The sequence below is a fragment of the Formica exsecta genome, unplaced genomic scaffold (assembly GCF_003651465.1).
Source record: "Formica exsecta isolate Colony F162 unplaced genomic scaffold, ASM365146v1 scaffold1387, whole genome shotgun sequence".
Taxonomy (NCBI): Eukaryota; Metazoa; Arthropoda; class Insecta; order Hymenoptera; family Formicidae; genus Formica; species Formica exsecta.
The window spans coordinates 114,687-139,752 of NW_021848718.1; the positions used below are offsets into that span (position 1 = coordinate 114,687).

General features: G+C 34.8%; 1 protein-coding gene across 5 annotated transcripts in view; it reads right to left on the reverse strand.

Moving 5' to 3' along the window:
* LOC115246120 (protein tincar) overlaps window positions 1-25,066 on the reverse strand; it is a 141,388-nt gene that overhangs the window by 52,810 nt on the left and 63,512 nt on the right. For 4 of the 5 annotated variants that reach the window (XM_029824746.1, XM_029824748.1, XM_029824747.1 and 1 more), the window contains 3 exons: window positions 5,961-6,048; window positions 1,770-2,049; window positions 501-725 (listed from right to left, as the gene is read on the reverse strand). In XM_029824746.1, coding sequence (XP_029680606.1) covers window positions 501-725; window positions 1,770-2,043 — 499 coding nt within the window. In that variant the 5' untranslated portion in view covers window positions 2,044-2,049; window positions 5,961-6,048. Of the gene's footprint in view, window positions 1-500; window positions 726-1,769; window positions 2,050-5,204; window positions 5,667-5,960; window positions 6,049-25,066 lie in introns of those variants that run through there. The other variant, XM_029824745.1, reaches the window with a different exon arrangement.

Consider the following 25,066-nt stretch of genomic DNA (forward strand, 5'->3'; position numbering starts at 1 on the left):
ATTTATTTAATTTAATTACATATATCAATCGATAACATACTTATACTTTACGCGCTATAGTCCAAAGGAAAAATTCTTAAAGCTCTCCCGCATTCAGAATATAATAGGTTTTGAATAAGTTTTATGTTTAATTTATTCATCTCCTTCAAACTTGGCAGTATGAATTTAAAGTGATATATCAGATTCTCGCATCTCATTCCGATCTTCTCTATTTCATTTTGTTGTTTCCAATATATATGTATATATATAAAACGTTGGTTTTTTTTTATTAAGGTAATGTATATATAAAAGATAAAAGTATAATGTATGTTTTTCTCAACGTACAGTGTCGGTTAATTAAAAAATTCTAAATTTAATTAACACAAGTAGTTTCAGATACGTGAGTACAGAGAGAGCATTAATGATCATTTTACGTCTTAAGTAGGTTCCAATCGATTATAGTTACAAATTCTATAGCTCCTTGTTACACACTGTGGAAGCTAAAATTATGGCCCACTTACTGTTATCGGGATTGTTACTGAGAAGCGATGATGGCGGATCGCGAGAACAAGCGCTCAAATGCCGGCCGAGTTTTATTCCATCGTTTGCGAGATTGCCGAGCTTCAAAAATGCTGCGCCAAGCAACACCGGAAGTAGAATGATTCCGGTACCGGCTAGTACCAGGCAGGCATACAATTCGATTTTAGGAGGTGGCGCATCCGCCGGCCATGGTAATGATAGATAAGCTGAAAGAATGATGTAAGATCGCATGAAATAAATGGATGTTTATGATTACAAGTAATATATGCAAAATATATTTTTAAACAAAATAAATATATATATTTTAAAAGATAAAATGGAGTCTCTCTCATTTCATGTAAAAAAAATCTTAGCTCTTCTTTTTATATTAATTACAAAAATAATATCAAATATCATAGATTAATTTTGTGAAAACATAAAAATTCGAGATTAGCATCTATTTCTCTCTGAAACCTAGTTACGAGACAAGTTAACATTTTCTTTTTTGAAAGAACTTTGTTAATGCTATATTAATTCATTAACAATCTTTTAGATTTGCAAATTATTTAATAATTATTCCTATCTCCAATTTTCTGTTTATCCTATTAAGAGAATTAAAAAGTCAGTTCTCAATGTGCAGGGAGATAGAAAGCATGAAAAATTTCGCTGGCAATCCCGTCCCTATCATGTGTCCTTTATGTAATGGCCTCCAGTAACGAAAGCCTCGTACTGGTTGGCAAGGAAAGAAATTTACGCAAAGCCGCCACCGGAAACGGCCGGAAAATAAGGAAATGCAACGAACCATTCGGAATCTTGCCCAGAAATTTTACTGATTAAAGTAATCCAAAACGAGCGAAAAGAAAAAGTTCTTCCAAAACTACTAATGCAATCTCATAATTGCGCGTTACGTGTTATTTCTCTTTTATTTCATAAAACTAATCAAAATTATAGACTTAAAATATATATGATAAAATTATAAAAAAAAATTCTGTAAATATAAAAATAATATATTATATTTCACATATATTGACATTAAAAAGCGATTAAAATTATTACAAAAGTCATCATTAGAAAAAATTTTATAAGATTCGTATTCGCGCAAAAATTATTATTCATTCGACTTGATTTATTTATGCGTAAAAGTAACTAGATACTTTATTCGAAAGTGAAACCATTAAACCAATACAGAAAGATTCCCGAATAATCGACATTATAATCGATCTCGGAGAGGCGTATTTCAACGAGGTAGAACAGAGTAGTTATTATCTTACCGGCAAATCGTTTGGCGTATCTCATTGCTATGTACGCTTGAAAAGCGACAGCCAGTATGCCGTACCAAACGGACCAGAGGCTGTTCACATGACCGCGTATGCACGATTCTTTTCTCGTCGGTTTTCGTGCTTTCTTCGATTTGGTAGCGCTGGTAGTAACGCCACTCGAGCTTATGCTCGACACAACTGGCAGCGGCTTCAACGGTTTCTTACACTTGGCCTGGTTCACATCGTTATTGTTCTCGTATCCCATCAAGCTCCCAGTCATCGACATTTTGTCCTGAAACATATAATTAGCCACACCCTTTATATGATTATGTATCGTAAATATTTTTTATCAAATATTAAGTCGAATTTTTTATAACAAAAGATTTATTAAACCTTATGTCTTTTCGCGATCTATTAATCCGTAGTATTAAATATTTTGATGACTAAGCCACACAAATTAAAATTGTGTGTATTAAAAAAACAATTTTTTTAAATGTTATTAGATAGATAATAAAAAAATTATTCTTCGGCTATTTGGAATTTTGAAACTTGGGAAACTTAAAAAAAAAGTCTCCGTAATCTAAAATATCCGTATAAAAAACTAAAATCTAGATTTCAAACGCGGGATTATAATACTTTGAAAATAAACAGATCAAATATTCTCCTCCTTTGTTGTACAATAAAGTTAAATCTATCTAACTACAGTTAAATGTTTGAGAGTACATTATCATGATTTATCAGTTCAATTTGATTTCTCGCACCTATTTCAATCGTCGTACCCTTTATCCAATAATTATCTGAACCGTAACATTTTATCTCACGAACGACTCGAGTCATTTCCATTTTACTCAGCTACACCGGAGTTTCAATGCATTTCAACGGTTTATCTCTCGTGCGCCATTGAGCCTCCTGAGAGGCCCTTTTCTCCCGTTGTATCTTTTCCTGCTACCTTCCCTGAAGAGAGCGAACGGCTCTCCTCATACACGCTTCTTTCTCTCGGCATTTCACAGTCATGTTGCGTGGAAGTGTGGAAACTCGCGGATATGGTTATGCTAAAATATTAGGTTGGCACGAAGGCTTGTGTCTCTCTTCTTTTTAAATATTAAAAAGGATGTGACGCGTATGAAAGAGAATTCGAAATAATTCTTCTCGTATTTCGTGTATTTCCCATGGTATTATCTAGAGAGCTTCGAGGATTTGATATATATCATAATTTCGAAGACTGCAGCAGAACGATCTTACAAAATACATACTCAAATTTCTTAAATTCATAAGTTAAACAAATACAAGTAAACTAATTCATCGATTTTTTTTTAGTGAAAATTTAACGATTTATTATTACAAGGGGTGTTTAATGGAATATAATTAAATCACGTTTTATTATTACATTTTATTTTTATTACTAAAATATCGATTTTAATTAAATGAACCGTGGCATATTTACGAAACGAGGTGCAATTTGTTTCGCCTGGTTACGAGAGGTCGGAGTAATTAAAATATAAACGCAATTTCTACAGTTTAGAACTTGCTGTAGAAGGGAGCATATCTATACCTGTTTTTCTGTTCAGTTATGAGCCGGGTTTCAGTCCCTCGCGCTTGACTTCCCTGAGCTTAGGGGTTGTAAAGTGCAAAGTTTTATGATCGTTTTCGTTGGATTCGTTCCGCGATAAAATTTCAAGGAGGGAACGACGACGACGACGACGGTGCGTGCGTGCGAAGAGGCACGTGCGTGACCGTATCAGGGACCTCAGGCGTGTACTCGCCTTCCTGTTTCACGATCTGAAAATTTATAGTCCCGCCGCGTACAACCCACCCGCGAAATCTTCCTTCTGTGTGCAATGCAAACCATTCTTTCCTACGTTTGCGAGCACATTCGATATCTGCACTATCATAGGATTGTTAGACGAAATAGAGAGATACGAACGGATTACAATACGATCCGTTTTAAAACGCATTATATTTCTAGTGCATAGTCTGAATGTACAATATATCGACATTTTTGAAACAAATTATAGAAATAATTATGACGTAATATAGGTATAAGGTTATATAGATATGAATATTGCTATCTATATAGAAATCTATACGGTACGCTGAAATTTTCGTGCTTTTCACCTGCTTGTCGAGTCGCTCTCTTACGCGGAAAGTGGAAATATTAATTAGCATCCAGACGAATCCACATTACGCGCTAGCATCAAAGGACTGGTGTCTGAAGAGCTGTGCTTTATAAAAGACCTTTTATAGATGAGAATTCACAAGAGTGCGTTTGTGTGTGAATAAGACGATCGATAAGATTTTTTTTAAATAGCATCGTGCAATTAACGTTCAGATAAACTCCGTTCCAGAAATAAATTGTATTATAGGCAGTATTTATTTATATATTATACATTATTACATAATTGACTGTTTTTTTTAAATCTTAAAACTCTGATAAAAAAATTAATCATAAAATAAAGGCACATTTTATAGATACATTTTTTTTTTCTTTATTTAATATTTTATTTCCGAAATGTATTTACCGTATTTTTAAATATATGTTTTATATATAATCTCGTAAAAAAATGCGAAAAATAACAATCATTGAAATCTATTATCAGAGACGAAATATTTTTTATTGTAATTATACTTGAAATATATATTATCGCACGCGCGTGTTAATGGGAAAACTTCAAAAGAGAGAGAACATTTTTCATTTTAAATATTCAGTAATATGTTAACTCTTCGACTTGTGCAGTGTTATCGAAGTGATAAAAGCCGCTTAAAATTAGCTTTTACGCTTGAAAGATTATTCTTAAAAGTCGCTACCAGATTTCGAAAATCTTTCACTAAGTCCACAAGAATCGTCGTGGAAGCGTAAAATACTTGCGCACTCAGCTAAAACTTTCGTTCGAGAACCTGGCGGACGATAAAAAAATCTGCGATTACGCATAGTTTAGTTTGAAAGTTCGACACTATATATATGTTTAAATACCAACAAATTGTTTATAATATAGTAATATGATATGTTTTGAGAACAGTAAAACATGTCTTTTTATTTTATTTTAAAATTATAACGGACAGTTACTTTAATAATAACTTTAATATTCTCTCTAGATTGTATATGATGTTTTAATTATAATATATGTATATAAAAAGAAAGATAGGGTTTTTATTTTATTTTTTTTTCAGATTTATTGTACAAATTGCTTTATACACAATATTGCCGATGCACAATTTGTTACAACATTAGGGATTATAATTTTTTTTTTATTTATGCATTATTTATTACTCTCTTTTTTCGTAGAATCCAATTATGGCGCGTCGATATCTATTACTTGACTTTGCAGTAAAACTCCACTTAAAAACTTTTTTATCAGAAGACTTAGCGCCGATCAATCGATAGTGTAAGTAATTTACACTTTGTTCAAGCATGAAACCGATATATTTAAGTTTTGCCACAAAACTTACCAGATTTCTGTCGAGTCTTCTAAAGTCTCGAATAGGCTTCTCCGATGTAATTGATTCGAAGATCTAGCATCTTTGGTAATGGCAGCACCTAAAACATATAAATAACAGATAATCATTAGTAAAATTTTATTATAATAAGCTAAAACAAGATTACGGTATAAAAAATATAATAATGAAAACATTGTAGAAAAAATATTATACTGTATCAGAATATTTTAAATTAAATAAAAGACAAGAGCTGAAACTCGCAAGAGAATATTTCTTCGAGATAAATACTCAAATGCGCACAATGTCTTTCGCCTGCATATCCTTATTCATATTGTACGTTTTAATTCTCTCGTATCATTGTTTGCATTGTAAGTATATGAACAAGTAGTGGCTTCATTAATCAGATTGTCTTCGTGATGTTGTTTGCATGGGATTAGGTTGTTGTTTGCTGGCTCGTGTTTATCCTGGAACAAGAATGCTACATCTCAGATTTATTGTACAAATTGCTTTATACACAATATTGCCGATGCACAATTTGTTACAACATTAGGGATTATAATTTTTTTTTTATTTATGCATTATTTATTACTCTCTTTTTTCGTAGAATCCAATTATGGCGCGTCGATATCTATTACTTGACTTTGCAGTAAAACTCCACTTAAAAACTTTTTTATCAGAAGACTTAGCGCCGATCAATCGATAGTGTAAGTAATTTACACTTTGTTCAAGCATGAAACCGATATATTTAAGTTTTGCCACAAAACTTACCAGATTTCTGTCGAGTCTTCTAAAGTCTCGAATAGGCTTCTCCGATGTAATTGATTCGAAGATCTAGCATCTTTGGTAATGGCAGCACCTAAAACATATAAATAACAGATAATCATTAGTAAAATTTTATTATAATAAGCTAAAACAAGATTACGGTATAAAAAATATAATAATGAAAACATTGTAGAAAAAATATTATACTGTATCAGAATATTTTAAATTAAATAAAAGACAAGAGCTGAAACTCGCAAGAGAATATTTCTTCGAGATAAATACTCAAATGCGCACAATGTCTTTCGCCTGCATATCCTTATTCATATTGTACGTTTTAATTCTCTCGTATCATTGTTTGCATTGTAAGTATATGAACAAGTAGTGGCTTCATTAATCAGATTGTCTTCGTGATGTTGTTTGCATGGGATTAGGTTGTTGTTTGCTGGCTCGTGTTTATCCTGGAACAAGAATGCTACATCGGAGAGAACCAGCGTGATTCGCGAGAATATCCTTTGTTGATCAATAAAATTTGGTGCTTACATAAGCCGGATAATGAGCTTGCATACGCTTGGATAAGCCGTGTTAATTACGTTCGCATTTACGGTTTACGTAACTCATGCTTCGCATTCTCTTTTATAGTGTCATGCGACTTACTTTGTGCATATATTACACTGTGCATTATCGCATATCTTAAAGTTTGTCGTGTGATGTGAATTTTAACGTATCGGCTTTCATCTGCTAAAAATGTAAAATGGGTGACTACAAAATCTTTTTAATACTTTCACAGATTACTGCTGAACACATGAAAGAGGATTAATTTTCCCTGCACGCTTTTATTAAAAGAACATATAGATGACAGTTGTAAGCTGCTCTCGAATTTTATCCAACTTCGAAAATTTAAATAATTTTTAAGGTCATTTCCCGTAAAAGCGAAGAATATAGCGGGCAAATAAAAATTATTTTGCGTTATAGATAAAATTATTAGAGAGTCGGGACTTTTCCAAATTACCTAGCGCTTGATAAATGTTTTGTGATTTTATCATTACGAGTCAAGGCTGAAACACATCTCTATGTCTCATCCCTCTTGTTTCTTTTCAATCGTCGTACAGTCGATTTCACAAAGAAAAAGATAACATAGTGCCATTAGTCTGATTACAGTTTCGTATTACACAGCCTGAACGCCACCTGAGCTCTTCTAGGATGGTGTTTGGCCATTGTGTTTTCTGGTAGGTCGAGTTGAGAAAGGTAAGCTCGTATAGCTGTGGTATAAGAAGGCAAAACCGCGAGTTCATTAATTTTATCCCTCGAGGCAAACCTCGAACCACACAAAGCACGGCCGTGAATTAACGTGGGGTGCACAATACGAATAAATATATCGAGAAGATAAATGAGCTCTGAAGGCATATTATGCAATAACAATTCTGTTCGAAAACAGAGAGAGAATAATTTTTAATCCCGCTTTCTTAAAGAAAGCATCTTATTCTGCGTTAATTAATCAAATCAAGATCACAGTCAAATCAATTTAGCCGAATTACATTCTACGTTAAATTAACTCCACAAAATACAATAATACAATGGGAGTTAGCTCTCGTTCATTGTCATACCAATGTAATAAAATTGAATAAAAGATGAATTACATTGCAATTCACTAAATTACGGTTAAACTATTTACTTATAATTAATGTCGTTATCATTATTACACAATCCCGCTATTGATACTATGAGAAAATTGTCACAAATTATTATATCTTGCCCGTAAATAATATACGAAATAAACAAATGTATGATATTCGTATCCATGTTTCTTTAATCCTCCGTATATTGTTCTCATACATATCAAATGATTTTTTCCGATTTCCATTAGCTATATAGTCATACATCAATCGATTTTTCCGATTTCCATTAGTGTTAATTGAATCTCTCTATTCCTTTCTTTCACTTTCCTCTCTTTCTCTTTTCTTTCTCTTTACCTTTTTCTCTTCCCCACTTTCACAGTTTAAAGTATCAAATACGTTTCAGAATAGAGATTAAATTTTAATAATAGATTTTATGCCCAATTTAAAATTTCTCTTCAGATAAGAATTATTAATCGCTGAATTTTCATATATAATTTGCAATACTTATCAATCATAATCCTGCGCATTTTATGTAACACGTTTAATTAAATCACAATTTTTCGAGAGTGCAAAATTTGGAAAGCAGACAAGGAATAAAAATATTATCCAATAAACGAAAGCAAAAGTAACGGTAATCGATTCCACGGCGTGATTAACCATACGGAAAATTATCGTGATTCTTTAGAGGTCAATCCCAGCCTCTGCAAAATCCCTGCATATTCCTGTCGAGTCTGAGCGCGCCGGTAATTACATCATTCGCAATAAATCAGAGCTGCGCACCGTTTGGCATTAATTATCCATCAACTGAAACGGTTATGCACGCGAAGTGGCAAGAAGTTCCGTCCACGGTGAGAAAAATGTCTACTTCAATAAAATGCTCGCACAACGTTGATTTATCACCCGTTACTCGCGTCATGACACGTGTTACAGATACGCGTGCTTGTAGGCATCGAGATACGAATGAGATCGAGATAAAAAATATTATTGAAGAAATCACAACGTGCCATAAATCTCGAGGAACAGAGAGCTTCGCGCGTCATCTTTCATGTAGATCACACAAGTTTATATTCGTCGAAGATGTGTTTAATGAGAAAATATATTATTTGATCTTCATATATTTTATCCTCTTCGCTCGTCTCCTCCTTTTTGCCGCTTTGACACTAATGTAAATATTAAATTAAGCAAGTTCACGACTATCAGACTGTAAATATAAGTTAAATTACGTTCGCGTCTCAGGATTCATATCGTGTTGACTATTCGTTATCAGATATTGGTGCTGGGTTTAATCATTCGTGGCGCGACGAATAAACGAGCAGTCTTTTGTAATGCCAATAAAATTATACATTTTATACGTTTTCAATCAATAATCGTTTGTAAAGCAATTATTTAGAAGTGCTTGTTGTAGGAAATATTCAATCCTCTACATTTACAAATAATACCACTAACTGAATCTGCTGAAATATTTATCGCAATCATTGCGAAGATTGATGATTTTTGTAACAAAATTTTCCTCGTTGTTATGATACGGAATCAAGACTAATTCAATAGATAAAGAGATGCTTTATCCTATATATATACAAAAATTAAAAAATTTGAAAACACAGGAAAGTTTAACTTGCACGCACAGCAATTTGCTGCAAACAGAATTTTTAATCTAGATAAAATAATCTCGAGAGGATGATTTATTCTGCGCGAAATGCGATTCTCGAATTAATGCGCGCGAGATCATCCGTGCGCAAAGATTATTCGCGTCGTGCGCTTTTCTGCATACATAAAGACCGGCGCCTCTCGTTCTCGTTCGCGTGAGAAAATGAAAATTGTGATTAATATGCGACAGCGGTTAACATGGCGCCGTTTGTATCCCGGATGAGTTATTGTACGGTAAGATATCCGGGAAACCCTATTATCTCGCTGGAAGGAGTGAAAATTCGAAGACGGAAGGTCGAGATAGATTTTCGGGCTTCGCTATTTTGCCGAGTTTGCGGCTTTCTCTTCCGCGGGAGAGTACAACCGTTTTCCTTTTCCAACATATTCCCTCTTCAGATCTTCCAAAAGTCGCTCTTATTTCGGTTTCTCCAAGTTATCGTTTGTCAGGTCTGGTCTGGTCAAAGAGAAATCTTCTATTATCTGGGATATAACGCGCGATCCCTTATGATTAAAGGATAGAGAAAACAAATAAAAAATAAACTGTATGAGATACCAAATCTAATATGTATTTAAACATTTATATAAAAATAACAGTTAAATAAAGAATTTTCGAAAATTATCATAATATACAGAGTAATAAATAAATATTTTAAAAACATCTCTCTTTCAAAGTTATGCCACAAAGTCAAGTTGTATAATTATTATCGCGTATCATAATGTCGTCGGGCTTATACTTGAGATGATATATCTCCCGTGGGGAGGGATACCTAACCCGCAAGTCCATTATCTCGATAGAAAGCGTGAAAATTCGAAAGCGGAAATTGGGATGAGTTTCGGATTTTCGCCGAGCTTGCGGTTCCGCGCACGCAATCGCTTTCTTCTTCCTTCCCATGTCTCTCATCCTCATCTACTCGCCTGTTTTTCATGACGTCTGTCTTTCCCATGCGGGCGAGCCGAATTCAACACTGCCACAATTTAAGGCAAGAGGCGCATGGAAAAGAGAGACTGATTTCGAGAGAGATTTGGCAAAGTTAGCGGAGAGAGGAAAGCTTAAAGCTCCGCAAGCGGGAAACGCTGATTCGGAATTCTCTCTCTTTTTGGTGGGGACACGAACACGGCGGGGGCGATGCGGTTAGAAGTTTTCGAGATTGTTTGCCGTGCTAGCCGGAATATAAATCGGGCTTAACTCGTCGGCTCCCTTTTCGTATGGTTAGGCAAATGTGGCTTTTACGAGCGCCGGTAAGGAAACGAACGTTTTTAATTCACTCGGCTTTTCTCATCTCTCTCTCCACCGCGTTATCTAAATTCAGCATAAGGTAGACCATCTTACGTCCCGGCTGCGTTACTGATGTCGATGTGTTGCGAAGTATTACTTTATATTTTTTCTTAGAGACTTTGTTTTTCATAACTTATGACATTTTCTTCAGGTAGAAATTTCATTTTATTCTTTGTAAGTTAAACTTTATTCCTGCGCATTTTTATTTTATTGAGATAATTCATATGAAAAGAAGATTAATTGAATATTAATGTTTTGCCAGAAACAATATACAAGATTCTTTATAATAATTCTATTTTAAACAAATATTTTCTTTATGAAACTGTATGATACTGATAGTTTTCAGTTTCCTTTATCTATCGATAAAAATTTTGCTGCACATAAATCGATAGAGGCGCATTTGGCGAAATTGGAGATGCGATTCGCGCCTAAAATGCTGGATTCAATAGGATAGGACGAAAGATCTTCGAAGAGAACGTGCAAAGAATAGGAAGGAAGAAGGGCGCCAGACAGTTGATGGAGAAATGTGTATTGTCTGACCCGCGGGGAGATAGTTACTTATGGTATCCATTTGTGGGCGTCGTCGATACGTCCTCGTTCCACGGTACGTTCGCGCACAAATGATAATGCACATATGCACACGCACACGTACTGGAGAAAGGAGCCGCGGCACAAAAGGGTCCCGAGGCGGAGGTGGGGCCGAACCGTGATAATTCTAGAGCCCTTACCGTCACGACCCATCGTTCGGAGCCCTTCTCTTCGAGTTCGTCGAGAGCCCCTAGCCGAGAGGTTAACTGTTGCCCCTTTTCCGTACGGCAATGCACATCGTTTGACAAGTGACGAACTTGCGTTAATTGGGCTCGGTTGAGCTTGACGAGGGCAACCGATCAGAAATGAAAGCTTCACTTTCAATCGCCGATTCGATGATGCATATATAATCGAGAACATTTGTATCGTTCTATTTCCATTTCGCATTAAAGTACAAGACTCGACAAAATGTTTTGATGAAATGCAGTGCGAAACAGACAATAAAAATAAATAATAAAAGAATCTAATCTTTGATATAACATTTCGTCTTTTGATAAAAAAGATCTTATCATTTAATGTACTTTAGTATTATACTATTTCTGTTTTTTAATTAAAACAGCATATGTATATTTCAAATAAAACTTTTATTTACGCAACAATCCTTTTACTAATTTGTACATTAAAGGCTCCAGCCGGAAAAGCGATTATTACATATCCCGTCAAATGTCTCGTCAAATCCTTAATACCCAAATCATTAATAATTTTGCTACTTTGATCCCAACGCAATAAAACTTCATGAAATATGTGCGTTCGTCCTTTCTTTTAATTAAAAATCCAAGGGATTTCTTTCAGGGATATAAGGATAATAGCGTACGCGGTTTTAGTCGTTAAGGAACGGCAGCACCGACATTAATTATCTCGCGATGCTTTAGCGAGGATAATGCAAACATCATTACGAAATAATAACACACAGAGTGGCATAGTATAAAATTTGTTATAAAAGTTGTTACAATATTTTTCTTATCTTATATTAATATTTCTTTATTAAAATCGCGCTTAAAAATATTAAATGTGATACTGAGATAGCTATATATGCACTTGAATATATAATGTTTAGTTAAGATGCAATTTAAATAAAGTATTACGTATGTACGTTCTCCGAATACATCAGTTTTCACTCTCGAAGTTGTGCGGTTGATTGATTGATATTTCGCGAAACGATCAAACGCATTAACGCTCCATTAAAGCTGTTCACACCTGCACGCGATCGATACAGTTTTGCGTAGGGTAGACTAGCAAAATACCCTCTTACAAGCAAAAGATTAGCAGCCGTACAAGAAGAAAAAAAGAAAAAAAGATTATAGAGGGGAGCGAATAACATAGGTCGTAAAATTAGACTCAAAAAGCGAGATGAGAATTAATCCTGAGGATCTCATTAACGTTGTTCTCTGCAGACGTGCATGTCGAAATTACATTCAAACTGTAGCAAACGAAGAAATGAGATGACATAATCTGCGAATCGAGTCAGGAAAACGGAGATTGAAGGAAGTATGATATAGCGTGAACTCGACCGTTTGTAAGTGTAAAAGGATTAAGGTAAGGTGAAAAGGGGAAGCAACGAGGGTTGACACGATAACAAGAAGATGGGGTTAAAGTCATAGAACGTAGAAGTTTGAGCGATCAATTACGTTAAGTTGCTACCCTAATCCTAAATTTCGTAAGTTACACAGCGAGACAGATATCTTGCAAAATTTACGCACTATGACATATTCTTGAAATTTTTACGACGAAATGCTCTCAGCTATTCGGTAATTCTATAAGTGTGTTGTATACATAAGTTTCAGTAAATAAAGAAAATTATTTAAATGATATGTTGGGATACAATATTTTATGCTTGTATTATAAGTTAATTTGTGCATTATAAGCTTATCAATATTTTTCAAGAAACTAGAGCTTGTAATGTAGATATCTACGGTAAATTTTCCTATAATTAAATTGAAACTTTATTAACGCTTTATACGTGATAAAATTATATTGTTACGTTAGATAGTTGTAATCGAAATATTTATTACTGCACATTCAATCTAGGAAATAAAACTAATATATGTAATCAATTAGCAAATATATATATATATATATATGAATTCCACTTATTTATATAGTTATATATATTGACAATTTCATAGTTATCTCGATAAATGTTAAATAATAATTATCACTTCTTTTTTCATTCGACAGAACGATTAACGCCGATGTAACTATATATATTACCCGTTTGATAGGAAAACCGCATGTACGAACATTTTGCTCATAGCACACGAAAGAGGTTAATAGATATTTGACCTCGCGGTTTTGGCACGGCCAACAGTAACCGCTGTAGCCATTTGACTCTCCATTTGCCTCGTGAAAGAGCGACACGTGAAGGGTCGAAGATCAAGGCTCGTCGATTCGTGTTGCCTACGTGCGATTTGCATTTACCATGCGTTCTCATCGTAATGCAAGAAGATTCAAACTCCTGTTTTGCGCATATACTAGATCGAGAATCACTATAGAAATTAAGAATTTCACGATAAGACAGATTTATAAAAATAGATGCGTTTCTTCGATATTTAAATTCATACTAATTATCTATTAATTAAAAAATTGTACGTAGCGTAAAAGATCACAAGATTTTTAACAAAAATTTCTTATTTCTTTGTTTTCTTCAATATCACAATATTGATATCTTTATAGATCGGTCTCTGTGTTTAATCTTACTTGTTAGAGAATTTTTACTTGATCGTACAAACACTTATATTTATGTTTCATTTCATGATAATGCCTCATGAATTTTAATACTCGTGTTATGTAAGAGGATCCACATGGACGTATATACGTGTAACTTTGTTTAAAGCGGCGTGACGGTATAACAAGACCATGTCTCTACAAGGATATATTTGAGCACATACTTAGTGGTTAGAGAAGGGTCTGACCTGTGGTATTGGTCTTTCAAATCCAGATCTAACACCTAGACTAATCTTAAACAAAACATGTCAAACAAATTTAGATGTCAGATCCAATTCACTGATCAATTTGTTAGCATCAACAACTATTATATCTAACTGTTATAAATAATAAAATATGTAATTAAAAAAAAAAACAAATATTGTAGTATTTTGTATTACATAACGTAATATAAAAAAAAAAACTCGCTAACTATTTTTCTACGCGCGTGTATACATCGGGATAATTACAGAAAAATCTTCGCTTAGTGCAAGATTACTGCATGTCCGATACAAAGAGCATATCTCCTTAAAAAACATTTACATTATTATGGGATTTACATTCTACACGATTTAATTTCCCCTCGTCTAATAAAGTGTAAACGCTAATTATTCAAGTTAAGCGGATGTTAACGAGCGCAACCATAATTTCGAGAAAATTAGAGAAAGAGAGAAAGTAGCACATTTTTTTTCGCTGTGAATGAAAATGAAAACCAGAGCAAAATGAACGGACGACCAGGAGAAAAACAAAAAAAAAAGAAACGTATGCAACTCGCCAACATAGTCGCGCAAAATTGCCGGCAGTGTTTTCAGGCACACTCGAGGCTGTCCGTTTCCCCGGGCTCTCAATTTTTCCCATCTCTTTTTCTTGGCTACAGAGAGCGAAAAACGTTCCACACCAGGATGAGCCAGGTCAAGTTCACTCCAACGCCCGGCGACTCTCGGACGGCCTTTTTCGTTGAGAATCGCTTTAAAAATAAATGTCTTTAAAATAAGACCGTCACCGGAAAAGCCCATTCTGAATTACGAGAAGAAATTTAAACGATCTCAAAAATCAAGTCGTTAAGAGTTTATACGCTACGTGCTTTCGCGATTTGGCAGAGATATAAAATATAAAAGAAAAAAGTAATTAAAAAATCTCTCTCGTGGTATATATTGTTCGCATCCTGAGTGCTCAATGTGTCGCAATGCAGTGTTCTAATTTCCATATATATGGAGCGGAAACTTACATAGGGTTCTCACGTAAAAACTTATGCACCAGGATTACGTTTCGCCGATAATTTAATTTACTAATAAAATTACACGTTTCATAACTTGTGTACTCTAATTAAACGATGCTCTTCCAATCACGCTAGATATTGATCCTTTCCGGCAGCGTTTCAACGAGAAGAAGTTTCTACTTTCTGCAACTGCTGAATGCAGAATGAATGCCTTACTTCGTGAACCTCTAACTTCGCTTCAGCTTTCCACTTCGCGCTTTGCATTTTCATCTTTATCGTGTTATAAATAAAACTTACAAAGAGAAAAGCGAGAGAGATGCAAAGTACTGAAGCAAAGAATCGCAAAGGAACGTCTCGCGAAGTAAGGTCGACTTCGCGTATCCTTCTTCGTCGACTATTATGAATCATACTCGGCATCGATATACTCGGATAGAAGTATTATGAGTGATGAAGGGGGAAGGAAAGAAGAGGGAGATCCGCGATGAAGGATCAAGTAATCCCGCGAAGGGGAGACCCTGCGCTTGACATTCAATGGGTTACCACCGGTACGCTCGTGCGTAGCGACAACGAAATCGCATTTGCGCGATGACAAAGGCGACAAATCGAAACTCGGACAAGTTTGCCCGCACCGGCCGAGTCGCATTAAAGCGATAAGATAAGATGAAAGATTGCGTAGCCGATCGGTCGCCCCCGACACGCACGCAGTTAATGAGAGAGATGTACAATGCGTGAAAAAATTTTCTAAAAATTCAAACACATTTTTGTCTGAATTTTCAAATCTAAGTGTCTGAAAAAAATTTTAGACAATCTGTCTTAATCATCAGAGTCGTTTTTCTAAAAGTTCAGAAGAGTGTGTCTTAAAATTCAGACAGTGTCTGCAAAAGAACTGCGGATACTTTGTCTGAAGTTTCAGTCAAAATTTTTTTTACAGTGTACTCCTGTGGAAGGACATAACGTAGATGTGATTCGACGTCGACAAAGTTTGTCGCCCTCGTTCGACATTGCGGGAAACTGGAGACGCGCTTGTACAAATAATGGATTAAGATCGACGCATACCGAAACACGGAACGGTCACGCGAATCGCATACATATATACCCTCGATACAACAGACGGTCCGTTACGGGAGCTACAACGAGTAACGCGATTACAAGTGCTCCTAATCGTGTGATATTCGTTTTGCAAAGGGTCGTCTATTGAGTTGTAACTTCCGCAAGCAGAGATACGGTTTAGTCACGTGATTTCGGATACAATGCGCCCCGGCATGAATCATCCGTAGAAACATGCGATGATTCCATTGACTAATGTTGGATAAATGAATCTGCCATACAAATTGATGAGCATCTATATTAATAAAACACGATATACTTTGAAATAGCGCTTTAATTACTTCGATATTTTAAGGATATTCAACTATTCTTGACATTAACCGAAAATAACTGAGTATAAGAGTTATTTAAATCATAGAGTGTGCGCCGATATAGAAAATAATATCTATCTGCTATTGAAAATCAAATTAGTATTCTGATTAATACCTGTATCTTATTGTTTTTATGCCTACTCGTTTCGATTCATAATATATTTTTGCGTCCTTCGATTCGTATTTAATTGTCATAAATTACTGTAAGGAAGTGTCGCCGTATAACATGACGTCCGCTATCACGTTTTAAAATTGCAGACAGCTACACGTACCATGCGATAAGTCGCAGAATATTGCTGCGAGGCAAATCCGATATTGTCTGGACATTATTAGCTAGCCGATATTGTTATCGAAACAGCTGTAACGCGTTTCCTGCGATTTACAATCCTGACGTTGAGTATCAACCGGTCAAAGCATTAATATTCCCCTGTGTATAGAATACTCGGATAACATTACGCTTGTATTACTATTTTATACCTCCATCGGCAATGTATATATCACGATTTCCTCGCGTTGACAAAATATTTTTTAATATTTTAATATTATAAATTTATTGAAATATTATTCCTGCTAATAATAATTAATATGCTTAGTCTTGAACGTCATTTTGAAATGTTTTTATATAAAGAATGATATAACGAAAAAAAATATGCACATTGCATTACGTATTTGGATTAATCTTGCAATGTTAATATGTTTCGACGAAATCGATCTGATGTAATTTTCATGAATATAATAAGCAGTCTTAGCGTGACATATGTGAGCAACTCGCAACTTTATAAGATCGCTTGATGATACTGATAAGCGCTAACAATAAGTTGCTGTGTATGCTTTCAGGATAATAGTTGCATGATGGAAACAGAGAAAAGATCGCGATAAATGTCTGAAAAGTAAAATAAGAGTCACGTGTTATATAAACTGTTTCTGGAATAGATGTGCATTTGTAAAATAATAAAATAGCAATTAATTTGATATTCTTCAAATAGCTTGCACCTGAGTTGTTTGAAAATGTAATCTAAAGTTTACATATCCACCATGCAACAAATTCCTCTCAAAAAATTCAACTATGATGTAAAGAGCCGTATTATTAAACCGTAGGGAGTACAGTAAAGATGATTGCCTGCGAGGAAATAAAAACGTTAAAAGGAACATGAAAGCCGACTATGCAAAGTACCTGAAGAAGCATCTAATTTATGAACACCATGATGGTCTACGGAATAAACGTGCATATATCACGCAGTAGAAAAAAATCGCGTCATGTTAAAGCAAACCACAAAAAAAAATATGCATGATGAAACTTGAAATTATTTTCGTCATGTTTTTATTATACGTTATTTGCGTGCAACATGCTGTTGCATTTCTAAATTAATTTCACGGACAATATCGTCGTCTTTGACACGATGCTGCAAATTCAAAGCATAAATTCGAAATAAGATCAACATCAGTTGCTTACATTTAATCAAATAGATAATTTACGCATATAATATATAAGATATTTAAATTGCTAGTCTGTAAACGAACCTAAATAGACAAACGATAACAAATTACCTCCTTTTCATTAATCATCCCTTAAGTTACTATATAAAGTGGCAGTTTATATCATATTCTACGCGTAAAACATCGAGGTGTAGACGCTCGCTTCAGATGCGCGCTTTAAACCCATCTCACGCAGCCACTGATGGACTCATTAGCAAGGGATTCTTCGTTTACTTCCACCCTATCGATTCTCCTCTCCTCGTTCCTGCGGCCACGAAAGGCGTCGCTCTCTCGGCGACGTCTTTCTTAATTGATTATAAAATTGCGACGCGGTCTCTCGTCATCGGTAGATTATCCATTGGAGATTAAATCGATGATTCATTGCGGGGAAGCTCCCCCTTTGTCTCGATCGAGTCGATTTCTACGGGATAGATAGCCCGGAAGAAACGCGCGAGCGAGCTCTTTCTTCCTTCCGTAGGTAGGCACGTAAAATGTCGATCTATTTTCCACAAGACGAAAGCTTGCGCGATTCCGGCGACATTCCGATCTTTTACCGCGACGTCGGATCGGCGTTCCTCCGGATACTCGCCTCGCGCAGACGCGCGGCTCGCTTCGAATGCAAGTCCACGCACGCGGGTAATTGTAGTTTGACATGTCGGGAGGGAGAGAGAGGAGAGTGCACACGGAAGGGAAAGCGCGAAATGATGATTGATCGTGCGTGCGAATCGCGTGTGTTACACGGAGGAGAAAACTTGGACGTAGCTAAAAGCGAATTCGCTTCACTTTCGACGGTCATCCCGAATAAATCATTCAAGATTTGAAGAAAATGTAAAATAGCGATAGTCGCGAGCTTGGTAAAGATATTAGCGAAGACTAAAATTGACTTTTGCACGCTCTAAATTATTCTGATATAAATGATGTAAAACAAATTAAATTTTTAAAGTGAAAAGTATGTTTTTTTTTTATTTTCATACAGAATTTACATTATTTTACACTCTTATCAACTTAATCAAATATTATTAGAATAATTAAATTAAAAGCGAGAAATATTTTTGCAAGGTTTTTCGTTCTATAATACATTTGAGTAAATTGATTAACGATAAGTGAACGTTCTATTAATCTTTCTTTCTTGAGAGCTTCGAATAATTGAAATTCTATCACACTACTAGAACTTCAGATTTCAATTTTCTTCAGCACGACATTCTTTCAGGCACTTGAAATACAAAGCGAAAAGAGAACCGTATTATTTTCAGTATATCACGACATACCCTTGTGAAAGAATCGGACCTAAACATCGCCAAATCTGCGTCACCCTCTCTAGAACATAGGGTGGTGAATGGGAAATCGTCCTTTCGAAATGCGTAGCTCGTTTTCCACAAAATTTCAAGTCCCGAGTTGAAATTCGCGCGCGCGGGAAGGGTTAAACGTTTATCCCTCTTTTGTGACGTGCTTCGTCTCTTCGCCACGCTCTGTCACCCGCGTGAATAAGCTAAGGTGGCAGAGGGGCGGAATGACGAGGAGAAGGAAGAAGAGTAGTAGTGGCACAGCAAGGAAGAGGGGCAACCTCCTAGGATCTTGAACATTACGAGAGGGAATTGCCGGAACGTGAGGGGCTGTAAAGTGCGTGACACGCGTGACAAACGCACCCGGATTAAATGCCGGCGCTCAAACTGCCTTTCCGCTTCTGAAAGATGCCGAGAAGTCATCACGCTCTATAGAAATGATTCCGGGTCAACGAGGAGTTCGAGATTTAAAGATTAAAATGTAGGGATTCGTAGATCCAAGTGTTAATAGTCTATAGAAATGATTCCGCGTCAACGAGGAGTTCGAGATTTAAAGATTAAAATGTAGGGATTCGTAGATCCAAGTGTTAATAGTCTGCGTTTAATCTAGATAAAAGTTTAAATATCAATTTAAATATAGAAAAATATAAAAGTAAGGCTCTTACACGATTAAAATCAAGTAAAATCCGAGTAAAAAGGCAAAAGAGCCACGCGCACTGAAAACTCTTGTTCATAACAATTCTAATTTTGACTACGATAAACATACTGAAGATTCTGAGAGAGTTTCTTACTTTACTATACCTTACGTTCCTTCAACTTTGCGCCCAAAAAACTGCGCGTGGCTCTTTTGCCTTTTTACTCGGATTTTACTTGATTTAAATATAGAATTTTTATACGTAAATATGTTAAGATCATATAAATATGATCTTGTGCTATATATACATATTCTTATTTACATAAAGTTTATTTTTTTGTATTTTAAAATATGATGTAATTAGCTATACAATCTGTAACATTTATATAATATTTTCTCAAGATTTATCCACATACATAATGTATACATACATACACACATACATATTTAAAATGTAGGAATGAACAGATCGCTTTTTATATAGCAGACTTCTTATGTATCTTTCTTAATGATAGGATGATCCGAAAGCTCCTTCACATCGTCTCTTCCGAACGGCACATGGATTTTCTTTTCGTCGCCGACGGCTTTCATGAAATAATAAAATCCTCTCTTGTATCAAAGCCTGGAATCCTGAAGAAATGATATAAATCCGCCATCAGTGCGTCTTTCGTTTCTTCGTAGCTTCACGTAATCTCAAAGATCTCTTTTATTACGTACATGTTCTTAATGTGGATCAGAGGTTCTATTCTTGTCATCAAGAACAATCCCCATGCTATACACATGTCTTAAGCGGTTCATGTATTTTTATCAGTAATGAAAAAAGTAACAAATAATTATATTTTCGAAACAATGTTGATAAAATTTCTTATAGAAGCAGAGAGCTATTTTATACTGCATTCTCAAGATTTTTATTCGTAAAGATATAAATCTTATAATTGTCACGCATGTCGATATAATCATAATTTCTCTAATTAATGCATTTGTTAAGTTCAATTTTATTATAGTCAAGTCTCATAATAAATGATTCTTATATGATTCCGCTGCAAAGAATATAAAACCAAAACGATTCTTCGTGATTCTTGATATCGGAAACAGACGCCTTCATTTTGATATATCAAACTTTCTCTTTGCGTATTTTTATATTTTATTCTTGCTTCTTGAAAGTTATAAGTAAATAAGTAGAGTTTTTGTGATTATTATTTAAGTAGAATTTCTGTTCCATTACATGCCGTCCTGCATTATTTCCATACAGGAATAACAGAAGAATATCCGACGTTTTGATACCTCAAAAACTTTCAAAACGGCAAAACTCGAGAGAACTACCGAGAACAGAAATACGCGAGCCTTTTGATACCGTGTCCGTATTTCTCTCTTTTGTTTTTGCAAGGCATGGTCATATTTGTGGCCTATATCCGTCGTATTGTGATAATAATTCCCCCATTGGTATTCCAGAGATTTTGCAAAAGAACATCCAGGCAGATTAAAACCTCCATTCTCTTCCGAGATGATTAGCCTCATTGAACTTATGCTCTATTTACTGCAAAAGCATCTCTCTCAACCGAAAGTAATAGAAGGTAATTTTCATCGGATAATATTAACAAATAATATTATTAATTTATAGCAATAAATTAGAAGAACATACATATATTAACAATAAAGTTTCGAGACAATAAAAATAATGTCTTTAGTCACGAGGGATTTAATAACAATTTTCTTACCTAGTTAATAAAATTATTGTAATTTTATCAATTTTTATGATTTTGCATTTGGCATTACTTATAAACGTAACATTTTTACTAGTCTTTACATTTTATTAGTCTTGTCACAGAAAAGTGGAAAATAATAAAAAAATTGCAAGTATATCGGAAAGAGAAAGTAGTAAAATGAATGTGGTATCTCAACATGCTTCAACAATTCATTTATAATTAATTGACAGGGGAAATTGACTCCTTCCTTGCAGATTATCACTCTTTATAAGATGCAACGAAGATGTATTTTGCGAATCGTTAGTACATATCTTGCGTGACTGTGAAGATCATACAAGATCCCCTTCAAGGTACAGCACTTTATCTTCGTTACGTCGCTACCGAAAGAATCTCCGACTTTAAGGCTACCTTTTATCATCCCCCTTCTTCTTTTGCCCGCATCCTTTTCACATGATAAGTAATGCACATATTCAAAAAATATGTATAACTTATTATCAAAAATATATTACAAATATAATGCAGACATTTGTCGACAATACATTTGTAAATAATAATTGCTTTCTGGCTGTTTCTTAATTAATATTTTTTTTTAAATAATTATTATTAGCATTTAAAAGATTCAGTTTTGATTTCGACGTATCGTAAAGCATAAAAATCGTAATTTGAATGTTTTTAAGCTTTGACAGTTATACAATACACGTTTTGACATTTTACGCAAAAAATTGGAGTTTTCCAAAGATAACATATCGAAGTATTTTTGTTGACGAGAAAAGTTGATGCAATTTATCTGTGCATAAGCTGTAAGAATTATGCATGCTTTTTTTGGCTCTGGCAATTGTCATAATTCACGATAGTCTCCACAAAAAGATTGGCAAAAAACATGAAATATTATGTTCTCTAAATGCGATGCTCTGAAATTTTTGTCTTTATATAACCACTCTAATTTTTTAAATAATAATACGGTAGAAATATAAATTAGAAGAGCAAATATTAATAATAATTTTACGAAAAAAACTAACAAATAAAATTAATAACAATGTAAATCATATGTCTTCACATAGCATCACATATCTACTTATACTTGAAGAGAGCACATATCTTTATGCTGGGTTATAAAAGGGAAGACTGACAAGCTCCAGAGGCAAAGAGGGCTCTCCCCTGTTGTGATTTTCTCGAGGTTATAGGACATTGCCAAGGTCATTGCACGGATCACAGTCGCCCGCGCCCTTGGTGCGGAATAATAGATCACAAGCTGCAAGGAATCCTTCTAAGGATTTTCCACCCGACTCCCACGAACCATCTTCTTCCGGCGTCAGTGGTCCGTCCTATGAGTCAGCGTGTCACCATGGATACAGGAACATCCCTCACCCCGGGACAACGGAGATATAGGTGCGTGTACACAATTTTCACCCTCTCTCCCTCCGTGCTCTCTCGACGCTTTCCGCGTCGCACAGACCGCGTGACCCCTCCGATATCCCGCGACGACCTCATAAATGCGGGATTAATTGCGAGCGTATTTAATTTTAACGTTTGCACGCGGAACAGCCTCCGTCCGTCCGCATAATTCTCCGTCCGATAGCGGGAATCGTCAATGCGCATTGTAATTGGCTTTCGTCTACCCTCATCAATTAAGAGATAGATATTTAAATTCGAAAATAATTACTTTTGTTTCAAGACAATATTGTAATCTTAACGATTGAACGAATTGAAAATAATCAAATATTGTTTGATCTTGCAAGCCATATTGTTGAATGTTATATTCAAAGTGCATTCATAGAATATCTATTCAAATCTTGTAAAAATTCCCTAATCTTCCAGGTATTTTTGTTCAAAATTCCAGATAAACAGGATATTTAAAGATTTTTTGGTGCAATTTTCTTAAAGAATTTTTTTTTTGTATGCGTTTTCTAATACTAAATACTAATAACTAAAAATTATAAAGGATATGTACTCATATATTCAATGTTTGTTAAGATATTGAATATATATAAACAGAGAATATACATATGTAAACACATAATTTTCACTTGTCGACTGCTTATAATATAGGAGCAAAATAATCAAAAAGAGAATTTTTAAAAAAATTTCTTGAGTTCCAATAAAATTCCATAAAAATTTCCTGATTTCTTCAGGTACAAAAGAAATCCCTGAGAATTCCAAGTTTTTCATATTTTTCCAGAGAGTAGACATCCTGAATCAATCGTAATCGTAAGAAATTGCATATTATCAAGTTTTTGCTATCGTAAATAAGTCGAAGTCACTTTATAATACGATATAAATGAAGAAACGCTTTATCTGGATCGTACTCGACATCGCGTTTATAAATAACATCTTAATAAATACTATCAGAGAGAGGGGGAGAGAGAGAGAAAGGATAAATATCGGTCGTCATAATACGGATCTCGCTGCACCAATCTCGTTCCAGTAAGAACTTGCTGCCGCCGTATAACAAATCGAGCGTAGTATCGCATTCGAGAATACATTCCTGTTTGATGGAGGAAGTGTCCATTTCCTACGACTCCGAGGACCAAATGGAACACAATAATGTTATCGACTGTTACGACACCCTCGTAGAAATGCAGCCTAGCAATCCGTGTCCCGTTGTATTTCCGCAGACGGATATACAAGTCGTACGAAATGTTATTCAATATTTAATGATTGCTTTAATTTTCATATAATGGTATATATGGGATCCCCTCTCAAGTCACACAAATGTTTCCATCGGAATATAACACAGGATATAATATAATACAAGATAATAAACCTGTGTCTTATCCAAGCAATAAAGAGAAAATTATCGCGAGAATAAGCAAAGATAAATAATTTTCCAAAAATAAAAGATGCGTCTGTCGCCATATCAACAGCATGCAATAAAGAATAAATAAAATATTACAAAGGCAATTCATATCGCGCTACGTTATCCTTACCGAGAATCGCTTGCAAACCGAGTACATAACAAACATTCAAAACTATTCTCTTTGCGAATAAAAGAGCCAAAGTTTGCGAGCAAATATTTTTTCTCGTAATAACGAGACCTGAAAAAAAAAAAAGAAAAAAAAGAACAATTTTAGATGCACAATATTTTCTCGAGAATATCCATCTTCATGAAAACAGTTATGTCGTGCGCTGAAAAACATTGGAATTTATATCGTATTTTAACTCTTAAAAAAAAAAAAAAAAAAAAAAAAAAAAATCCCCAACAAAAATTCTACCCACCGGGGAAATGCAACGGGGGTACCGGCTTAGCGGACTCTAATCTCAAGGAAATCGATCTGGAGTCTGAATTGCGATTCCTCTCAATGAGTGACATGCACGAGATAGAAATCCTATCTACGAAAAGGATGTCTAGGGTGACGATACGGTACCCACGATAACGAAAATTCATTCTAAGGTTTTGAGAAAGTGATAATTTTTTTTTAATTTGAAAAAATTCATCGTTTTATCACTATCGAAATATAATTTGATAAAAAATACAATATTCATAAACACAAAACAATCATAAATCATAAATTAATATAATAATATTACATGAATAAAAATTTAATA